The 19,136-nt window shown below is 44.3% G+C and overlaps 1 protein-coding gene across 1 annotated transcript in view; it reads left to right on the top strand.

Moving 5' to 3' along the window:
* Window positions 1-1,766: 1,766 nt before the first annotated feature.
* The window catches only part of LOC137535590 (zinc finger protein 208-like), a 269,482-nt gene continuing 252,112 nt past the window's right edge, over window positions 1,767-19,136 (top strand). Inside the window, exons 1-4 of the mRNA XM_068257441.1 lie at window positions 1,767-1,815; window positions 1,899-1,993; window positions 3,051-3,148; window positions 3,782-4,673. Coding sequence (XP_068113542.1) covers window positions 1,909-1,993; window positions 3,051-3,148; window positions 3,782-4,673 — 1,075 coding nt within the window. The 5' untranslated portion in view covers window positions 1,767-1,815; window positions 1,899-1,908. The remainder of the gene's footprint in view (window positions 1,816-1,898; window positions 1,994-3,050; window positions 3,149-3,781; window positions 4,674-19,136) is intronic.

Raw genomic sequence — 19,136 nt, forward strand, 5'->3', positions numbered from 1 at the left:
AGGGGAACCACAAGCCATATAAAGGGGTCAGGTAGGGTGGGATCCAGCCAAGTGGCTGTGGAGGACCTGTCAGGAGGATTCTGGGGAGACTTCCTGCGGGGGAGGAGCAGAGTATTGCGAGTGGCAGTGCTGTCAGTGATTGGCAGGGGCGTAGCAATAGGGGGTGCAGAGGTAGCGACCGCACCGGGGCCCTTGGGCCAGAGGGGCCCCGAAGGGTCCACCCTCTATCACAGTATTAGCTCTCTATTGGTCCTGTGCTGGTAATAATCACTTCTATAGATGCTTTGAATAGTAGTAATCCTTAACACACTGTTCCCTATCCCCTTCTTGCACCTCTGACACTGTGGTTGTCCTTGGCAAGTTTTGGTGCGCAGTATCAATTGCTATGTATAAAGTTCTTGGGGGGGCCCCATGTAAAACCTGCACCAGGGCCCACAGCTCCTTAGCTACGCCACTGGTGATGGGCATGTAACACATCTCTGTTATATTGAGCTGCCCAGCCTTGTCTCTTCCATGCTGATGCCGGGTATCCGTGGTCCTGTCACCGTGTCACACAGCAGAATAGGAGAGAAGCGGAAGGGTCTGTCTGCAGAGGTGGCCAGGCAGGGGAAGAGAGGTTCCGGCTTCTGCACTGTTATAGTGACACATGGGGATCACGCCTCCCATCTAGGGACCGTCTCTGTGACCCCAGGATAGCTGGGAGACACGTTCATTGATTAACTGAGAACAGCTGTTACTATCCAGATGACCCTCCTCGTAGGATGTAGACAGGGCCGGCCTTAGGTTTCACAGCGCCCTGAGCGAAACCGGATTTTGTTGCCCCCCATAAGTAGCATAGTTGTCCCTATATAGGTAGCATAGTTGCCCCCAGTGTAGGTAGTATAGTTGCCCCATATAGGTAGCATTGCTGCCCTCAGTGTAGCTAGTACAGTTTCCCCCAGTGTAGGTAGCATGGTTGCCCCCAGTGTAGGTAGTATGCCCCCAGTGTAGGTAGTATGCCCCCAGTGTAGGTAGTTTACCCCAGTATGCCCCCAGTGTAGGTAGTATGCCCCAGTATGCTCCCAGTGTAGGTAGTATGCCCCCAGTGTAGGTAGTATGCCCCCAGTGTAGGTAGTTTGCCCCCAGTGTAGGTAGTTTGCCCCCAGTGTAGGTAGTTTGCCACCAGTGTAGGTAGTTTGCCACCAGTGTAGGTAGTTTGCCACCAGTGTAGGTAGTTTGCCCCCAGTATGCCCCCAGTGTAGGTAGTTTGCCCCCAGTGTAGGTAGTTTGCTCCCAGTGTAGGTAGTTTGCCACCGGTGTAGGTAGTTTGCCCCAGGCAACCCCCCCCCCCCCTTTATGTGGCAGCGGGCCGGGCTGTGACTGGCTCACCTGACATCCAGCTCCAGCGCCGACGTCACTCTTCTCTCCCCGCCTCCGCTCCATCTGTAGTTAGAGCAGGATACAAGAAAATGGCCACCGTTTGTCTGCATTTGTGGACATCGGTGGCCATTTTCTTGTAGTCCTGCTCTAAATATAGACGGAGAGGGAGACAGCGGGCGGCAAGGGGCGACAGGGCGCATGCGCCCTTGATAGCATGGCGCCCTGAGCGACCGCACAGCTCGCTCATAGCAAAGGCCGGCCCTGGATGTAGAGGTATAACCAGGTAAAACCTGCAGAAGAAAAGAATAAGGTTGCAATTCTCATATTCTCCACAAGATGGTGATCAGAGTCATACCAATACAGGAAGTAGTGTTTGGTATAGACAGGAAGTTGGGGGTTAGAGATGAAGTGGGAGGAAGTGAAGGGAAGCCATTGCTGGAACTGGTAGCAGAGGAGGTAATAAGATACTGGAGATATTTGTGACTTTCCATCTCTCTGGTGTAGCCCAAATTCTTCATAACGTGTCATCTTTCCACCAGCTATCTCACCATGGAGCAAGGGCAGCATAGACAAGACCACCAGGACCTCTACCAGGATGCCAGGATGGTGAATCCGCTATCCCCCACATCACCAGGTAAGAGGAGGCATTAATGTAATGTACAGGAGAGAGCAGTACCTGGGGTCCACCTAGATCCCCCATCATCTGATAAACGCATAGAGACAATGTATTCAGTCAGTGTGTGTGTTTCCTACAGATGTTTCCAGTAACAGAAACCCACCAGAGAGATGTACAGGTCCTCTTTATTCCCAGGATTGCCCACCTAGATCCCCCATCATCTGATAATCACATAGAGACAATGTATTCAGTCAGTGTGTGTGTTTCCTACAGATGTATCCAGTAACAGGAACCCACCAGAGAGATGTACAGGTCCTCTTTATTCCCAGGATTGTCCACCTAGATCCCCCATCATCTGATAATCACATAGAGACAATGTATTCAGTCAGTGTGTGTGTTTCCTACAGATGTATCCAGTAACAGGAACCCACCAGAGAGATGTACAGGTCCTCTTTATTCCCAGGATTGTCCACCTAGATCCCCCATCATCTGATAATCACATAGAGACAATGTATTCAGTCAGTGTGTGTGTTTCCTGCAGATGTATCCAGTAACCATAACCCACCAGAGAGATGTACAGGTCCTCTTTATTCCCAGGATTGTCCACCTAGATCCCCCACCATCTGATAATCACATAGAGACAATGTATTCAGTCAGTGTGTGTGTTTCCTGCAGATGTATCCAGTAACCATAACCCACCAGAGAGATGTACAGGTCCTCTTTATTCCCAGGATTGTCCACCTAGATCCCCCATCATCTGATAAACACATAGACAATGTATTCAGTCAGTGTGTGTGTTTCCTACAGATGTATCCAGTAACAGAAACCCACCAGAGAGATGTACAGGTCCTCTTTATTCCCAGGATTGTCCACCTAGATCCCTCATCATCTGATAATCACATAGAGACAATGTATTCAGTCAGTGTGTGTGTTTCCTGCAGATGTATCCAGTAACAGAAACCCACCAGAGAGATGTACAGGTCCTCTTTATTCCCAGGATTGTCCACCTAGATCCCTCATCATCTGATAATCACATAGAGACAATGTATTCAGTCAGTGTGTGTGTTTCCTGCAGATGTATCCAGTAACAGAAACCCACCAGAGAGATGTACAGGTCCTCTTTATTCCCAGGATTGTCCACAGGAAGATCCCACCATCCCCCGGCATTATCAGGTAGGTGAGGTGGGGGTCTCTAGAGACTTAACCTCCTTAGCGGTAACCCCGTGTGTGACACGGGGTAAGCCGCCGGAGGGTGCCGCTCAGGCCCTGCTGGGCCGATTTGCTTAATTTTTTTTTTGCTGGACGCAGCTAGCACTTTGCTAGCTGCGCCAGCACCCCGATCGCCGCCGCCGCGCGCCCGATCGCCGCTATCCGGTGCGGCGCGCGGCCCCCCCCCCCCCCCAGACCCCGAGCGCTGCCTGGCCAATCAGTGCCAGGCAGCGCCGAGGGGTGGATCGGGTCTCCCAATGACGTCCCGACGTCGCTGACGTTGGTGACGTCATCCCGCCCCGTCGCCATGGCGACGGGGGAAGCCCTCCAGGAAATCCCGTTCTTTGAACGGGATTTCCTGATCGCCTATCGCCGGAGGCGATCGGCGGGGCTGGGGGGATGCCGCTGAGCAGCGGCTATCATGTAGCGAGCCCTCGGCTCGCTACATGATAAAAAAAAAAAAAAAATTAAAAAAAACTGTTGCGCTTCCCCCTGGCGGTATTTTTCATACCGCCAAGGGGGTTAAGGCTTTTGTTCTGTGTAGCCTCAGCTTGCTAATAATCATATGTGTAATATGTATGTAATGTATGCACTTAGGGTGAAGAACTGATTTGTGTAAAAGTTGAAACCAAAGAGGAAAAAGAAGAGACGTGTGTGAGGAGTGATCAGCAGTCTATGGAGGAGGGTGACATGATGAGGACATGTAAAGAGGAAGAAGAAGAGACGTATGTGAGGAGTGATCAGCAGTCTATAGAGGAGGTTGACATGATGAGGACATGTAAAGAGGAAGAAGAAGAGACGTACGTGAGGAGTGATCAGCAGTCTATGGAGGAAGGTGACATGATGAGGACAAGTAAAGAGGAAGAAGAAGAGACATATGTGAGGAGTGATCAGCAGTCTATGGAGGGGGGTGACATGATGAGGACATGTAAAGAGGAAGAAGAAGAGACGTATGTGAGGAGTGATCAGCAGTCTATGGAGGAGGGAGACATGATGAGGACAATTAAAGAGGAAGAACAAGAGATGTATGTGAGGAGTGATCAGCAGTCTATGGAGGAAGGTGACATGATGAGGACAAGTAAAGAGGAAGAAGAAGAGACGTATGTGAGGAGTGATCAGCAGTCTATGGAGGGTGGTGACATGATGAGAACATGTAAAGAGGAAGAAGAAGAGACATATGTGAGGAGTGATCAGCAGTCTATGGAGGGGGGTGACATGATGAGGACATGTAAAGAGGAAGAAGAAGAGACGTATGTGAGGAGTGATCAGCAGTCTATAGAGGAGAGTGACATGATGAGGACAAGTAAAGAGGAAGAAGAGACGTATGTGAGGAGTGATAAGCAGTCTATGGAGGAGGGAGATGTGATGGTGAAAATTAAAGAAGAAGATGATGATGGCACCTATGATTTCAGTGCCCAGCAATGTAAAGAGGAGGAGATAATGATGGTGACAATTAAGGAGGAAGATCATTTTCAAGACAGAGAGAGAAGTAAGGAAAACACTGACAGTAATTACCTTTATATTCATGTTTGCTGCGTTACCATACGCAGGATGTGGTGACTTAGTGTTACCGGCCTGTAATAAGCTGATAATGGTCACTGTACATTACTGTACACAGATTGGTCACAGTAGGGGTGACTTAGTGTTACCTGCCTGTAATAAGCTGATAATGGTCACTGTACATTACTGTACACAGATTGGTCTCAGTAGGGGTGACTTAGTGTTACTGGCCTGTAATAAGCTGATAATGGTCACTGTACATTACTGTACACAGATTGGTCACAGTAGGGGTGACTTAGTGTTACCAGCCTGTAATAAGCTGATAATGGTCACTGCACATTACTGTACACAGATTGGTCACAGTAGGGGGTGACTTAGTGTTACTGGCCTGTAATAAGCTGATAATGGTCACTGTACATTACTGTACACAGATTGGTCACAGTAGGGGGTGACTTAGTGTTACTGGCCTGTAATAAGCAGATAATGGTCACTGTACATTACTGTACACAGATTGGTCACAGTAGGGGTGACTTAGTGTTACCGGCCTGTAATAAGCTGATAATGGTCATTGTACATTACTGTACACAGATTGGTCACAGTAGGGGGTGACTTAGTGTTACCGGCCTGTAATAAGCTGATAATGGTCACTGTACATTACTGTACACTGATTGGTCACAGTAGGGGGCGACTTAGTGTTATTGGGGTGTAATAATCTGATAATGGTCACTGTACATTACTGTACACAGGTTGGTCACAGTAGGGGTGACTTAGTGTTACCGGCCTGTAATAAGCTGATAATGGTCACTGTACATTACTGTACACAGCTTGGTCACAGTAGGGGGTGACTTAGTGTTACTGGCCTGTAATAAGCTGATAATGGTCACTGTACATTACTGTACACAGATTGGTCACAGTAGGGGTGACTTAGTGTTACCGGCCTGTAATAAGCTGATAATGGTCACTGTACATTACTGTACACAGATTGGTCACAGTAGGGGGTGACTTAGTGTTACTGGCCTGTAATAAGCTGATAATGGTCACTGTACATTACTGTACACAGATTGGTCACAGTAGGGGGTGACTTAGTGTTATTGGGGTGTAATAATCTGATAATGGTCACTGTACATTACTGTACACAGATTGGTCACAGTAGGGGGTGACTTAGTGTTATTGGGGTGTAATAATCTGATAATGGTCACTGTACATTACTGTACACAGATTGGTCACAGTAGGGGGTGACTTAGTGTTATTGGGGTGTAATAATCTAATAATGGTCACTGTACATTACTGTACACAGATTGGTCACAGTAGGGGGTGTCTTAGTGTTACTGGCCTGTAATAAGCTGATAATAGGCACTGTACATTACTGTACACAGATTGGTCACAGTAGGGGGTGACTTAGTGTTACTGGCCTGTAATAAGCTGATAATAGGCACTGTACATTACTGTACACAGATTGGTCACAGTAGGGGGTGACTTAGTGTTACTGGCCTGTAATAAGCTGATAATAGGCACTGTACATTACTGTACACAGATTGGTCACAGTAGGGGGTGACTTAGTGTTACCGGCCTGTAATAAGCTGATAATGGTCACTGTACATTACTGTACACAGATTGGTCACAGTAGGGGGTGACTTAGTGTTATTGGGGTGTAATAATCTGATAATGGTCACTGTACATTACTGTACACAGATTTGTCACAGTAGGGGGTGACTTAGTGTTATTGGGGTGTAATAATCTAATGGTCACTGTACATTACTGTACACAGATTGGTCACAGTAGGGGGTGACTTAGTGTTACTGGCCTGTAATAAGCTGATAATAGGCACTGTACATTACTGTACACAGATTGGTCACAGTAGGGGGTGACTTAGTGTTACCGGCCTGTAATAAGCTGATAATGGTCACTGTACATTACTGTACACAGATTGGTCACAGTAGGGGTGACTTAGTGTTACTGGCCTGTAATAAGCTGATAATGGTCACTGTACATTACTGTACACAGATTGGTCACAGTAGGGGGTGACTTAGTGTTACCGGCCTGTAATAAGCTGATAATGGTCACTGTACATTACTGTACACAGATTGGTCACAGTAGGGGGTGACTTAGTGTTATTGGGGTGTAATAATCTGATAATGGTCACTGTACATTACTGTACACAGATTTGTCACAGTAGGGGGTGACTTAGTGTTATTGGGGTGTAATAATCTAATGGTCACTGTACATTACTGTACACAGATTGGTCACAGTAGGGGGTGACTTAGTGTTACTGGCCTGTAATAAGCTGATAATAGGCACTGTACATTACTGTACACAGATTGGTCACAGTAGGGGGTGACTTAGTGTTACCGGCCTGTAATAAGCTGATAATGGTCACTGTACATTACTGTACACAGATTGGTCACAGTAGGGGTGACTTAGTGTTACTGGCCTGTAATAAGCTGATAATGGTCACTGTACATTACTGTACACAGATTGGTCACAGTAGGGGGTGACTTAGTGTTACTGGCCTGTAATAAGCTGATAATGGTCACTGTACATTACTGTACACAGATTGGTCACAGTAGGGGGTGACTTAGTGTTACCGGCCTGTAATAAGCTGATAATGGTCGATGTACATTACTGTACACAGATTGGTCACAGTAGGGGGTGACTTAGCGTTACTGGCCTGTAATAAGCTGATAATGTTTACTGTACATTACTGTACACAGATTGGTCACAGTAGGGGTGACTTAGTGTTATTGGGGTGTAATAATCTGATAATGGTCACTGTACATTACTGTACACAGATTGGTCACAGTAGAGGGTGATTTAGTGTTACCAGCCTGTAATAAGCTGATAATGGTCACTGTACATTACTGTACACAGATTGGTCACAGTAGGGGGTGACTTAGTGTTACCGGCCTGTAATAAGCTGATAATGGTCGCTGTACATTACTGTACACAGATTGGTCACAGTAGGGGGTGACTTAGTGTTACTGGCCTGTAATAAGCTGATAATGTTCACTGTACATTACTGTACACAGATTGGTCACAGTAGGGGTGACTTAGTGTTATTGGGGTGTAATAATCTGATAATGGTCACTGTACATTACTGTACACAGATTGGTCACAGTAGAGGGTGACTTAGTGTTACCAGCCTGTAATAAGCTGAGAATGGTCACTGTACATTACTGTACATAGATTGGTCACAGTAGGGGGTGACTTAGTGTTACTGGCCTGTAATAAGCTGATAATGGTCACTGTACATTACTGTACACAGATTGGTCACAGTAGGGGTGACTTAGTGTTACTAGCCTGTAATAAGCTGATAATGGTCACTGTACATTACTGTACACAGATTGGTCACAGTAAGGGTAACTTAGTGTTACTGGCCTGTAATAAGCTGATAATGGTCATTGTACATTACTGTACACAGTTTTGTCACAGTAGGGGTGACTTTGTGTTTCCGGCCTGTAATGAGCTGAAAATGGTCACTGTACATTACTGTACACAGATTGGTCACAGTAGGGGTGACTTAGTGTTACTGGCCTGTAATAAGCTGATAATGGTCACTGTACATTACTGTAAACAGATTGGTCACAGTAGGGGTGACTTAGTGTTATTGGGGTGTAATAATCTGATAATGGTCGCTGTACATTACTGTACACAGATGGGTGACTTAGTGTTACTGGTCGGTAATAAGCTGATAATGGTCACTGTACATTACTGTACACAGAATGGTCACAGTAAGGGTGACTTAGTGTTACCGGCCTGTAATAAGCTGATAATGGTCACTGTACATTACTGTACACAGATTGGTCACAGTAGGGGTGACTTAGTGTTACTGGCCTGTAATAAGCTGATAATGGTCACTGTACATTACTGTACACAGATTGGTCACAGTAGGGGTGACTTAGTGTTACTGGCCTGTAATAAGCTGATAATGGTCACTGTACATTACTGTACACAGATTGGTCACAGTAGGGGGTGACTTAGTGTTACCGGCCTGTAATAAGCTGATAATGGTCACTGTACATTACTGAACACAGATTGGTCACAGTAGGGGTGACTTAGTGTTACCGGCCTGTAATAAGCTGATAATGGTCACTGTACATTACTGTACACAGATTGGTCACAGTAGGGGTGACTTAGTGTTACTGGCCTGTAATGAGCTGATAATGGTCACTGTACATTACTGTACACAGATTGGTCACAGTAGGGGGTGACTTAGTGTTACTGGCCTGTAATAAGCAGATAATGGTCACTGTACATTACTGTACACAGATTGGTCACAGTAGGGGTGACTTAGTGTTACCGGCCTGTAATAAGCTGATAATGGTCATTGTACATTACTGTACACAGATTGGTCACAGTAGGGGGTGACTTAGTGTTACCGGCCTGTAATAAGCTGATAATGGTCACTGTACATTACTGTACACAGATTGGTCACAGTAGGGGGTGACTTTTTAGTGTTACTGGCCTGTAATAAGCTGATAATGTTCACTGTACATTACTGTACACAGATTGGTCACAGTAGGGGTGACTTAGTGTTATTGGGGTGTAATAATCTGATAATGGTCACTGTACATTACTGTACACAGATTGGTCACAGTAGAGGGTGACTTAGTGTTACCAGCCTGTAATAAGCTGAGAATGGTCACTGTACATTACTGTACATAGATTGGTCACAGTAGGGGGTGACTTAGTGTTACTGGCCTGTAATAAGCTGATAATGGTCACTGTACATTACTGTACACAGATTGGTCACAGTAGGGGTGACTTAGTGTTACTAGCCTGTAATAAGCTGATAATGGTCACTGTACATTACTGTACACAGATTGGTCACAGTAAGGGTAACTTAGTGTTACTGGCCTGTAATAAGCTGATAATGGTCATTGTACATTACTGTACACAGTTTTGTCACAGTAGGGGTGACTTTGTGTTTCCGGCCTGTAATGAGCTGAAAATGGTCACTGTACATTACTGTACACAGATTGGTCACAGTAGGGGTGACTTAGTGTTACTGGCCTGTAATAAGCTGATAATGGTCACTGTACATTACTGTAAACAGATTGGTCACAGTAGGGGTGACTTAGTGTTATTGGGGTGTAATAATCTGATAATGGTCGCTGTACATTACTGTACACAGATGGGTGACTTAGTGTTACTGGTCGGTAATAAGCTGATAATGGTCACTGTACATTACTGTACACAGAATGGTCACAGTAAGGGTGACTTAGTGTTACCGGCCTGTAATAAGCTGATAATGGTCACTGTACATTACTGTACACAGATTGGTCACAGTAGGGGTGACTTAGTGTTACTGGCCTGTAATAAGCTGATAATGGTCACTGTACATTACTGTACACAGATTGGTCACAGTAGGGGTGACTTAGTGTTACTGGCCTGTAATAAGCTGATAATGGTCACTGTACATTACTGTACACAGATTGGTCACAGTAGGGGGTGACTTAGTGTTACCGGCCTGTAATAAGCTGATAATGGTCACTGTACATTACTGAACACAGATTGGTCACAGTAGGGGTGACTTAGTGTTACCGGCCTGTAATAAGCTGATAATGGTCACTGTACATTACTGTACACAGATTGGTCACAGTAGGGGTGACTTAGTGTTACTGGCCTGTAATGAGCTGATAATGGTCACTGTACATTACTGTACACAGATTGGTCACAGTAGGGGGTGACTTAGTGTTACTGGCCTGTAATAAGCAGATAATGGTCACTGTACATTACTGTACACAGATTGGTCACAGTAGGGGTGACTTAGTGTTATTGGGGTGTAATAATCTGATAATGGTCACTGTACATTACTGTACACAGGTTGGTCACAGTAGGGGTGACTTAGTGTTACCGGCCTGTAATAAGCAGATAATGGTCACTGTACATTACTGTACACTGATTGGTCACAGTAGGGGGCGACTTAGTGTTATTGGGGTGTAATAATCTGATAATGGTCACTGTACATTACTGTACACAGGTTGGTCACAGTAGGGGTGACTTAGTGTTACCGGCCTGTAATAAGCTGATAATGGTCACTGTACATTACTGTACACAGCTTGGTCACAGTAGGGGGTGACTTAGTGTTACTGGCCTGTAATAAGCTGATAATGGTCACTGTACATTACTGTACACAGATTGGTCACAGTAGGGGTGACTTAGTGTTACCGGCCTGTAATAAGCTGATAATGGTCACTGTACATTACTGTACACAGATTGGTCACAGTAGGGGGTGACTTAGTGTTACTGGCCTGTAATAAGCTGATAATGGTCACTGTACATTACTGTACACAGATTGGTCACAGTAGGGGGTGACTTAGTGTTATTGGGGTGTAATAATCTGATAATGGTCACTGTACATTACTGTACACAGATTGGTCACAGTAGGGGGTGACTTAGTGTTATTGGGGTGTAATAATCTGATAATGGTCACTGTACATTACTGTACACAGATTGGTCACAGTAGGGGGTGACTTAGTGTTATTGGGGTGTAATAATCTAATAATGGTCACTGTACATTACTGTACACAGATTGGTCACAGTAGGGGGTGTCTTAGTGTTACTGGCCTGTAATAAGCTGATAATAGGCACTGTACATTACTGTACACAGATTGGTCACAGTAGGGGGTGACTTAGTGTTACTGGCCTGTAATAAGCTGATAATAGGCACTGTACATTACTGTACACAGATTGGTCACAGTAGGGGGTGACTTAGTGTTACTGGCCTGTAATAAGCTGATAATAGGCACTGTACATTACTGTACACAGATTGGTCACAGTAGGGGGTGACTTAGTGTTACCGGCCTGTAATAAGCTGATAATGGTCACTGTACATTACTGTACACAGATTGGTCACAGTAGGGGGTGACTTAGTGTTATTGGGGTGTAATAATCTGATAATGGTCACTGTACATTACTGTACACAGATTTGTCACAGTAGGGGGTGACTTAGTGTTATTGGGGTGTAATAATCTAATGGTCACTGTACATTACTGTACACAGATTGGTCACAGTAGGGGGTGACTTAGTGTTACTGGCCTGTAATAAGCTGATAATAGGCACTGTACATTACTGTACACAGATTGGTCACAGTAGGGGGTGACTTAGTGTTACCGGCCTGTAATAAGCTGATAATGGTCACTGTACATTACTGTACACAGATTGGTCACAGTAGGGGTGACTTAGTGTTACTGGCCTGTAATAAGCTGATAATGGTCACTGTACATTACTGTACACAGATTGGTCACAGTAGGGGGTGACTTAGTGTTACCGGCCTGTAATAAGCTGATAATGGTCACTGTACATTACTGTACACAGATTGGTCACAGTAGGGGGTGACTTAGTGTTATTGGGGTGTAATAATCTGATAATGGTCACTGTACATTACTGTACACAGATTTGTCACAGTAGGGGGTGACTTAGTGTTATTGGGGTGTAATAATCTAATGGTCACTGTACATTACTGTACACAGATTGGTCACAGTAGGGGGTGACTTAGTGTTACTGGCCTGTAATAAGCTGATAATAGGCACTGTACATTACTGTACACAGATTGGTCACAGTAGGGGGTGACTTAGTGTTACCGGCCTGTAATAAGCTGATAATGGTCACTGTACATTACTGTACACAGATTGGTCACAGTAGGGGTGACTTAGTGTTACTGGCCTGTAATAAGCTGATAATGGTCACTGTACATTACTGTACACAGATTGGTCACAGTAGGGGGTGACTTAGTGTTACTGGCCTGTAATAAGCTGATAATGGTCACTGTACATTACTGTACACAGATTGGTCACAGTAGGGGGTGACTTAGTGTTACCGGCCTGTAATAAGCTGATAATGGTCGATGTACATTACTGTACACAGATTGGTCACAGTAGGGGGTGACTTAGTGTTACTGGCCTGTAATAAGCTGATAATGTTTACTGTACATTACTGTACACAGATTGGTCACAGTAGGGGTGACTTAGTGTTATTGGGGTGTAATAATCTGATAATGGTCACTGTACATTACTGTACACAGATTGGTCACAGTAGAGGGTGATTTAGTGTTACCAGCCTGTAATAAGCTGATAATGGTCACTGTACATTACTGTACACAGATTGGTCACAGTAGGGGGTGACTTAGTGTTACCGGCCTGTAATAAGCTGATAATGGTCGCTGTACATTACTGTACACAGATTGGTCACAGTAGGGGGTGACTTAGTGTTACTGGCCTGTAATAAGCTGATAATGTTCACTGTACATTACTGTACACAGATTGGTCACAGTAGGGGTGACTTAGTGTTATTGGGGTGTAATAATCTGATAATGGTCACTGTACATTACTGTACACAGATTGGTCACAGTAGAGGGTGACTTAGTGTTACCAGCCTGTAATAAGCTGAGAATGGTCACTGTACATTACTGTACATAGATTGGTCACAGTAGGGGGTGACTTAGTGTTACTGGCCTGTAATAAGCTGATAATGGTCACTGTACATTACTGTACACAGATTGGTCACAGTAGGGGTGACTTAGTGTTACTAGCCTGTAATAAGCTGATAATGGTCACTGTACATTACTGTACACAGATTGGTCACAGTAAGGGTAACTTAGTGTTACTGGCCTGTAATAAGCTGATAATGGTCATTGTACATTACTGTACACAGTTTTGTCACAGTAGGGGTGACTTTGTGTTTCCGGCCTGTAATGAGCTGAAAATGGTCACTGTACATTACTGTACACAGATTGGTCACAGTAGGGGTGACTTAGTGTTACTGGCCTGTAATAAGCTGATAATGGTCACTGTACATTACTGTAAACAGATTGGTCACAGTAGGGGTGACTTAGTGTTATTGGGGTGTAATAATCTGATAATGGTCGCTGTACATTACTGTACACAGATGGGTGACTTAGTGTTACTGGTCGGTAATAAGCTGATAATGGTCACTGTACATTACTGTACACAGAATGGTCACAGTAAGGGTGACTTAGTGTTACCGGCCTGTAATAAGCTGATAATGGTCACTGTACATTACTGTACACAGATTGGTCACAGTAGGGGTGACTTAGTGTTACTGGCCTGTAATAAGCTGATAATGGTCACTGTACATTACTGTACACAGATTGGTCACAGTAGGGGTGACTTAGTGTTACTGGCCTGTAATAAGCTGATAATGGTCACTGTACATTACTGTACACAGATTGGTCACAGTAGGGGGTGACTTAGTGTTACCGGCCTGTAATAAGCTGATAATGGTCACTGTACATTACTGAACACAGATTGGTCACAGTAGGGGTGACTTAGTGTTACCGGCCTGTAATAAGCTGATAATGGTCACTGTACATTACTGTACACAGATTGGTCACAGTAGGGGTGACTTAGTGTTACTGGCCTGTAATGAGCTGATAATGGTCACTGTACATTACTGTACACAGATTGGTCACAGTAGGGGGTGACTTAGTGTTACTGGCCTGTAATAAGCTGGTAATGGTCACTGTACATTACTGTACACAGATTGGTCACAGTAGGGGGTGACTTAGCGTTACCGGCATGTAATAAGCTGATGGTCACTGTTCATTACTGTACACAGATTGGACACAGTAGGGGTGACTTAGTGTTACCAGCCTGTTATAAGCTGATAATGGTCACTGTACATTACTGTACACAGATTGGTCACAGTAGGGGTGACTTAGTGTTATTGGGGTGTAATAAACTGATAATGGTCGCTGTACATTACTGTACACAGAATGGTCACAGTAGGGGTGACTTAGTGTTACTGGCCTGTAATAAGCTAATAATGGTCACTGTACATTACTGTACACAGATTGGTCACAGTATAGGTGACTTAGTGTTACCGGCCTGTAATAAGCTGATAATGGTTACTGTACATTACTGTACACAGATTGGTCACAGTAGGGGGTGATTTTCTGTTACTGGCCTGTAATAAGTTGATAATGGTCACTGTACATTACTGTACACAGATTGGTCACAGTAGGGGGCGACTTAGTGTTACCGGCATGCAATAAGCTGATAATGGTCACTTTACATTACTGTACACAGATTGGTCACAGTAGGGGGTGACTTAGTGTTATTAGGGTGTAATAATCTGATAATGATCACTGTACATTACTGTACACAGAATGGTCTCAGTAGGGGTGACTTAGTGTTACTAGCCTGTAATAAGCTGATAATGGTCACTGTACATTACTGTACACAGATTGGTCACAGTAGGGGGTGACTTAGCGTTACCGGCATGTAATAAGCTGATGGTCACTGTACATTACTGTACACAGATTGGACACAGTAGGGGTGACTTAGTGTTACCAGCCTGTTATAAGCTGATAATGGTCACTGTACATTACTGTACACAGATTGGTCACAGTAGGGGTGACTTAGTGTTATCGGGGTGTAATAAACTGATAATAGTCGCTGTACATTACTGTACACAGAATGGTCACAGTAGGGGTGACTTAGTGTTACTGGCCTGTAATAAGCTAATAATGGTCACTGTACATTACTGTACACAGATTGGTCACAGTAGGGGTGACTTAGTGTTACCGGCCTGTAATAAGCTGATAATGGTTACTGTACATTACTGTACACAGATTGGTCACAGTAGGGGGTGATTTAGTGTTACCGGCCTTTAATAAGCTAATAATGGTCACTGTACATTACTGTACACAGATTGGTCACAGTAGGGGTGACTTAGTGTTACTGGCCTGTAATAAGCTGATAATGGTCACTGTACATTACTGTACACAGATTGGACACAGTAGGGGTGACTTAGTGTTACTGGCCTGTAATAAGCTGATAATGGTCACTGTACATTACTGTACACAGATTGGTCACAGTAGGGGTGACTTAGTGTTACTGGCCTGTAATAAGCTGATAATGGACACTGTACATTACTGTACACAAATTGGTCACAGTAGGGGTGACTTAGTGTTACCGGCCTGTAATAAGCTGATAATGGTCACTATACATTACTGTACACATATTGGTCACAGTAGGGGGTGACTTAGTGTTACCGGCCTGTAATAAGCTGATAATGGTCACTGTACATTACTGTACACAGATTGGTCACAGTAGGGGGTGACTTAGTGTTACTGGCCTGTAATAAGCTGATAATGGTCACTGTACATTACTGTACACAGATTGGTCACAGTAGGGGGTGACTTAGTGTTACCGGCCTGTAATAAGCTGATAATGGTCACTGTACATTACTGTACACAGATTGGTCACAGTAGGGGTGACTTAGTGTTACTGGCCTGTAATAGGCTGATAATGGTCACTGTACATTACTGTACACAGATTGGTCACAGTAGGGGTGACTTAGTTTTAGTGGCCTGTAATAAGCTGAGAATGGTCACTGTACATTACTGTACACAGATTGGTCACAGTAGGGGTGACTTAGTGTTACCGGCCTGTAATAAGCTGAGCATGGTCACTGGACATTACTGTACACAGATTGGTCACAGTAGGGGTGACTTAGTGTTACTGGCCTGTAATAAGCTGATAATGGTCACTGGACATTACTGTACACAGATTGGTCACAGTAGGGGTGACTTAGTGTTACCGGCCTGTAATAAGCTGATAATGGTCACTTTACATTACTGTACACAGATTGGTCACAGTAGGGGGTGACTTAGTGTTATTGGGGTGTAATAATCTGATAATGATCATTGTACATTACTGTACACAGAATGGTCTCAGTAGGGGTGACTTAGTGTTACTAGCCTGTAATAAGCTGATAATGGTCACTGTACATTACTGTACACAGATTGGTCACAGTAGGGGGTGACTTAGCGTTACCGGCATGTAATAAGCTGATGGTCACTGTACATTACTGTACACAGATTGGACACAGTAGGGGTGACTTAGTGTTACCAGCCTGTTATAAGCTGATAATGGTCACTGTACATTACTGTACACAGATTGGTCACAGTAGGGGTGACTTAGTGTTATCGGGGTGTAATAAACTGATAATGGTCGCTGTACATTACTGTACACAGAATGGTCACAGTAGGGGTGACTTAGTGTTACTGGCCTGTAATAAGCTAATAATGGTCACTGTACATTACTGTACACAGATTGGTCACAGTATAGGTGACTTAGTGTTACCGGCCTGTAATAAGCTTATAATGGTTACTGTACATTACTGTACACAGATTGGTCACAGTAGGGGGTGATTTTCTGTTACTGGCCTGTAATAAGTTGATAATGGTCACTGTACATTACTGTACACAGATTGGTCACAGTAGGGGGCGACTTAGTGTTACCGGCCTGCAATAAGCTGATAATGGTCACTTTACATTACTGTACACAGATTGGTCACAGTAGGGGGTGACTTAGTGTTATTGGGGTGTAATAATCTGATAATGATCACTGTACATTACTGTACACAGAATGGTCTCAGTAGGGGTGACTTAGTGTTACTAGCCTGTAATAAGCTGATAATGGTCACTGTACATTACTGTACACAGATTGGTCACAGTAGGGGGTGACTTAGCGTTACCGGCATGTAATAAGCTGATGGTCACTGTACATTACTGTACACAGATTGGACACAGTAGGGGTGACTTAGTGTTACCAGCCTGTTATAAGCTGATAATGGTCACTGTACATTACTGTACACAGATTGGTCACAGTAGGGGTGACTTAGTGTTAACGGGGTGTAATAAACTGATAATGGTCGCTGTACATTACTGTACACAGAATGGTCACAGTAGGGGTGACTTAGTGTTACTGGCCTGTAATAAGCTAATAATGGTCACTGTACATTACTGTACACAGATTGGTCACAGTAGGGGTGACTTAGTGTTACCGGCCTGTAATAAGCTGATAATGGTTACTGTACATTACTGTACACAGATTGGTCACAGTAGGGGGTGATTTAGTGTTACTGGCCTTTAATAAGCTAATAATGGTCACTGTACATTACTGTACACAGATTGGTCACAGTAGGGGGTGACTTAGTGTTACTGGCCTGTAATAAGCTGATAATGGTCACTGTACATTATTGTACACAGATTGGTCACAGTAGGGGTGACTTAGTGTTACCGGCCTGTAATAAGCTGATAATGGTCACTGTACATTACTGTACACAGATTGGTCACAGTAGGGGTGACTTAGTGTTACTGGCCTGTAATAGGCTGATAATGGTCACTGTACATTACTGTACACAGATTGGTCACAGTAGGGGTGACTTAGTGTTACCGGCCTGTAATAAGCTGAGCATGGTCACTGGACATTACTGTACACAGATTGGTCACAGTAGGGGTGACTTAGTGTTACTGGCCTGTAATAAGCTGATAATGGTCACTGGACATTACTGTACACAGATTGGTCACAGTAGGGGTGACTTAGTGTTACCGGCCTGTAATAAGCTGAGCATGGTCACTGGACATTACTGTACACAGATTGGTCACAGTAGGGGTGACTTAGTGTTACTGGCCTGTAATAAACTGATAGTGTTCACTGTACATTACTGTACACAGATTGGTCACAGTAGGGGTGACTTAGTGTTACTGGCCTGTAATAAGCTGATAATGGTCACTGTACATTACTGTACACAGATTGGTCACAGTAGGGGTGACTTAGTGTTACTGGCCTGTAATAAGCTGAGAATGGTCACTGTACATTACTGTACACAGATTGGTCACAGTAGGGGTGACTTAGTGTTACTGGCCTGTAATAAACTGATAGTGTTCACTGTACATTACTGTACACAGATTGGTCACAGTAGGGGTGACTTAGTGTTACTGGCCTGTAATAAGCTGATAATGGTCACTGTACATTACTGTACACAGATTGGTCACAGTAGGGGTGACTTAGTGTTACTGGCCTGTAATAAGCTGAGAATGGTCACTGTACATTACTGTACACAGATTGGTCACAGTAAGGGTGACTTAGTGTTACCGGCCTGTAATAAGCTGATAATGGTCACTGTACATTACTGTACACAGATTGGTCACAGTAGGGGGTGACTTAGTGTTACAGGCCTGTAATAAGCTGATAATGGTCACTGTACATTACTGTACACAGATTGGCCACAGTAGGGGCTGACTTAGTGTTACTGGCCTGTAATAAGCTGATAATGGTCACTGTACATTACTGTACACAGATTGGTCACAGTAGGGGTGACTTAGTGTTACTGGCCTGTAATAAGCAGATAATGGTCACTGTACATTACTGTACACAGATTGGCCACAGTAGGGGTGACTTAGTGTTACTGGCCTGTAATAAGCAGATAATGGTCACTGTACATTACCGTACACAGATTGGTCACAGTAGGGGGTGACTTAGTGTTACCAGCCTGTAATAAGCTGATAATGGTCACTGTAATAAGCTGATTGGTCACAGTAGGGGTGACTTAGTGTTGACGGTCTGTAATAAGCTGATAATGGTCACTGTACATTACTGTACACAGATTGGTCAGATTAGGGGTGACTTAGTGTTACTGGCCT

Source organism: Hyperolius riggenbachi, chromosome 10 (assembly GCF_040937935.1).
Source record: "Hyperolius riggenbachi isolate aHypRig1 chromosome 10, aHypRig1.pri, whole genome shotgun sequence".
NCBI classification, from domain to species: Eukaryota; Metazoa; Chordata; class Amphibia; order Anura; family Hyperoliidae; genus Hyperolius; species Hyperolius riggenbachi.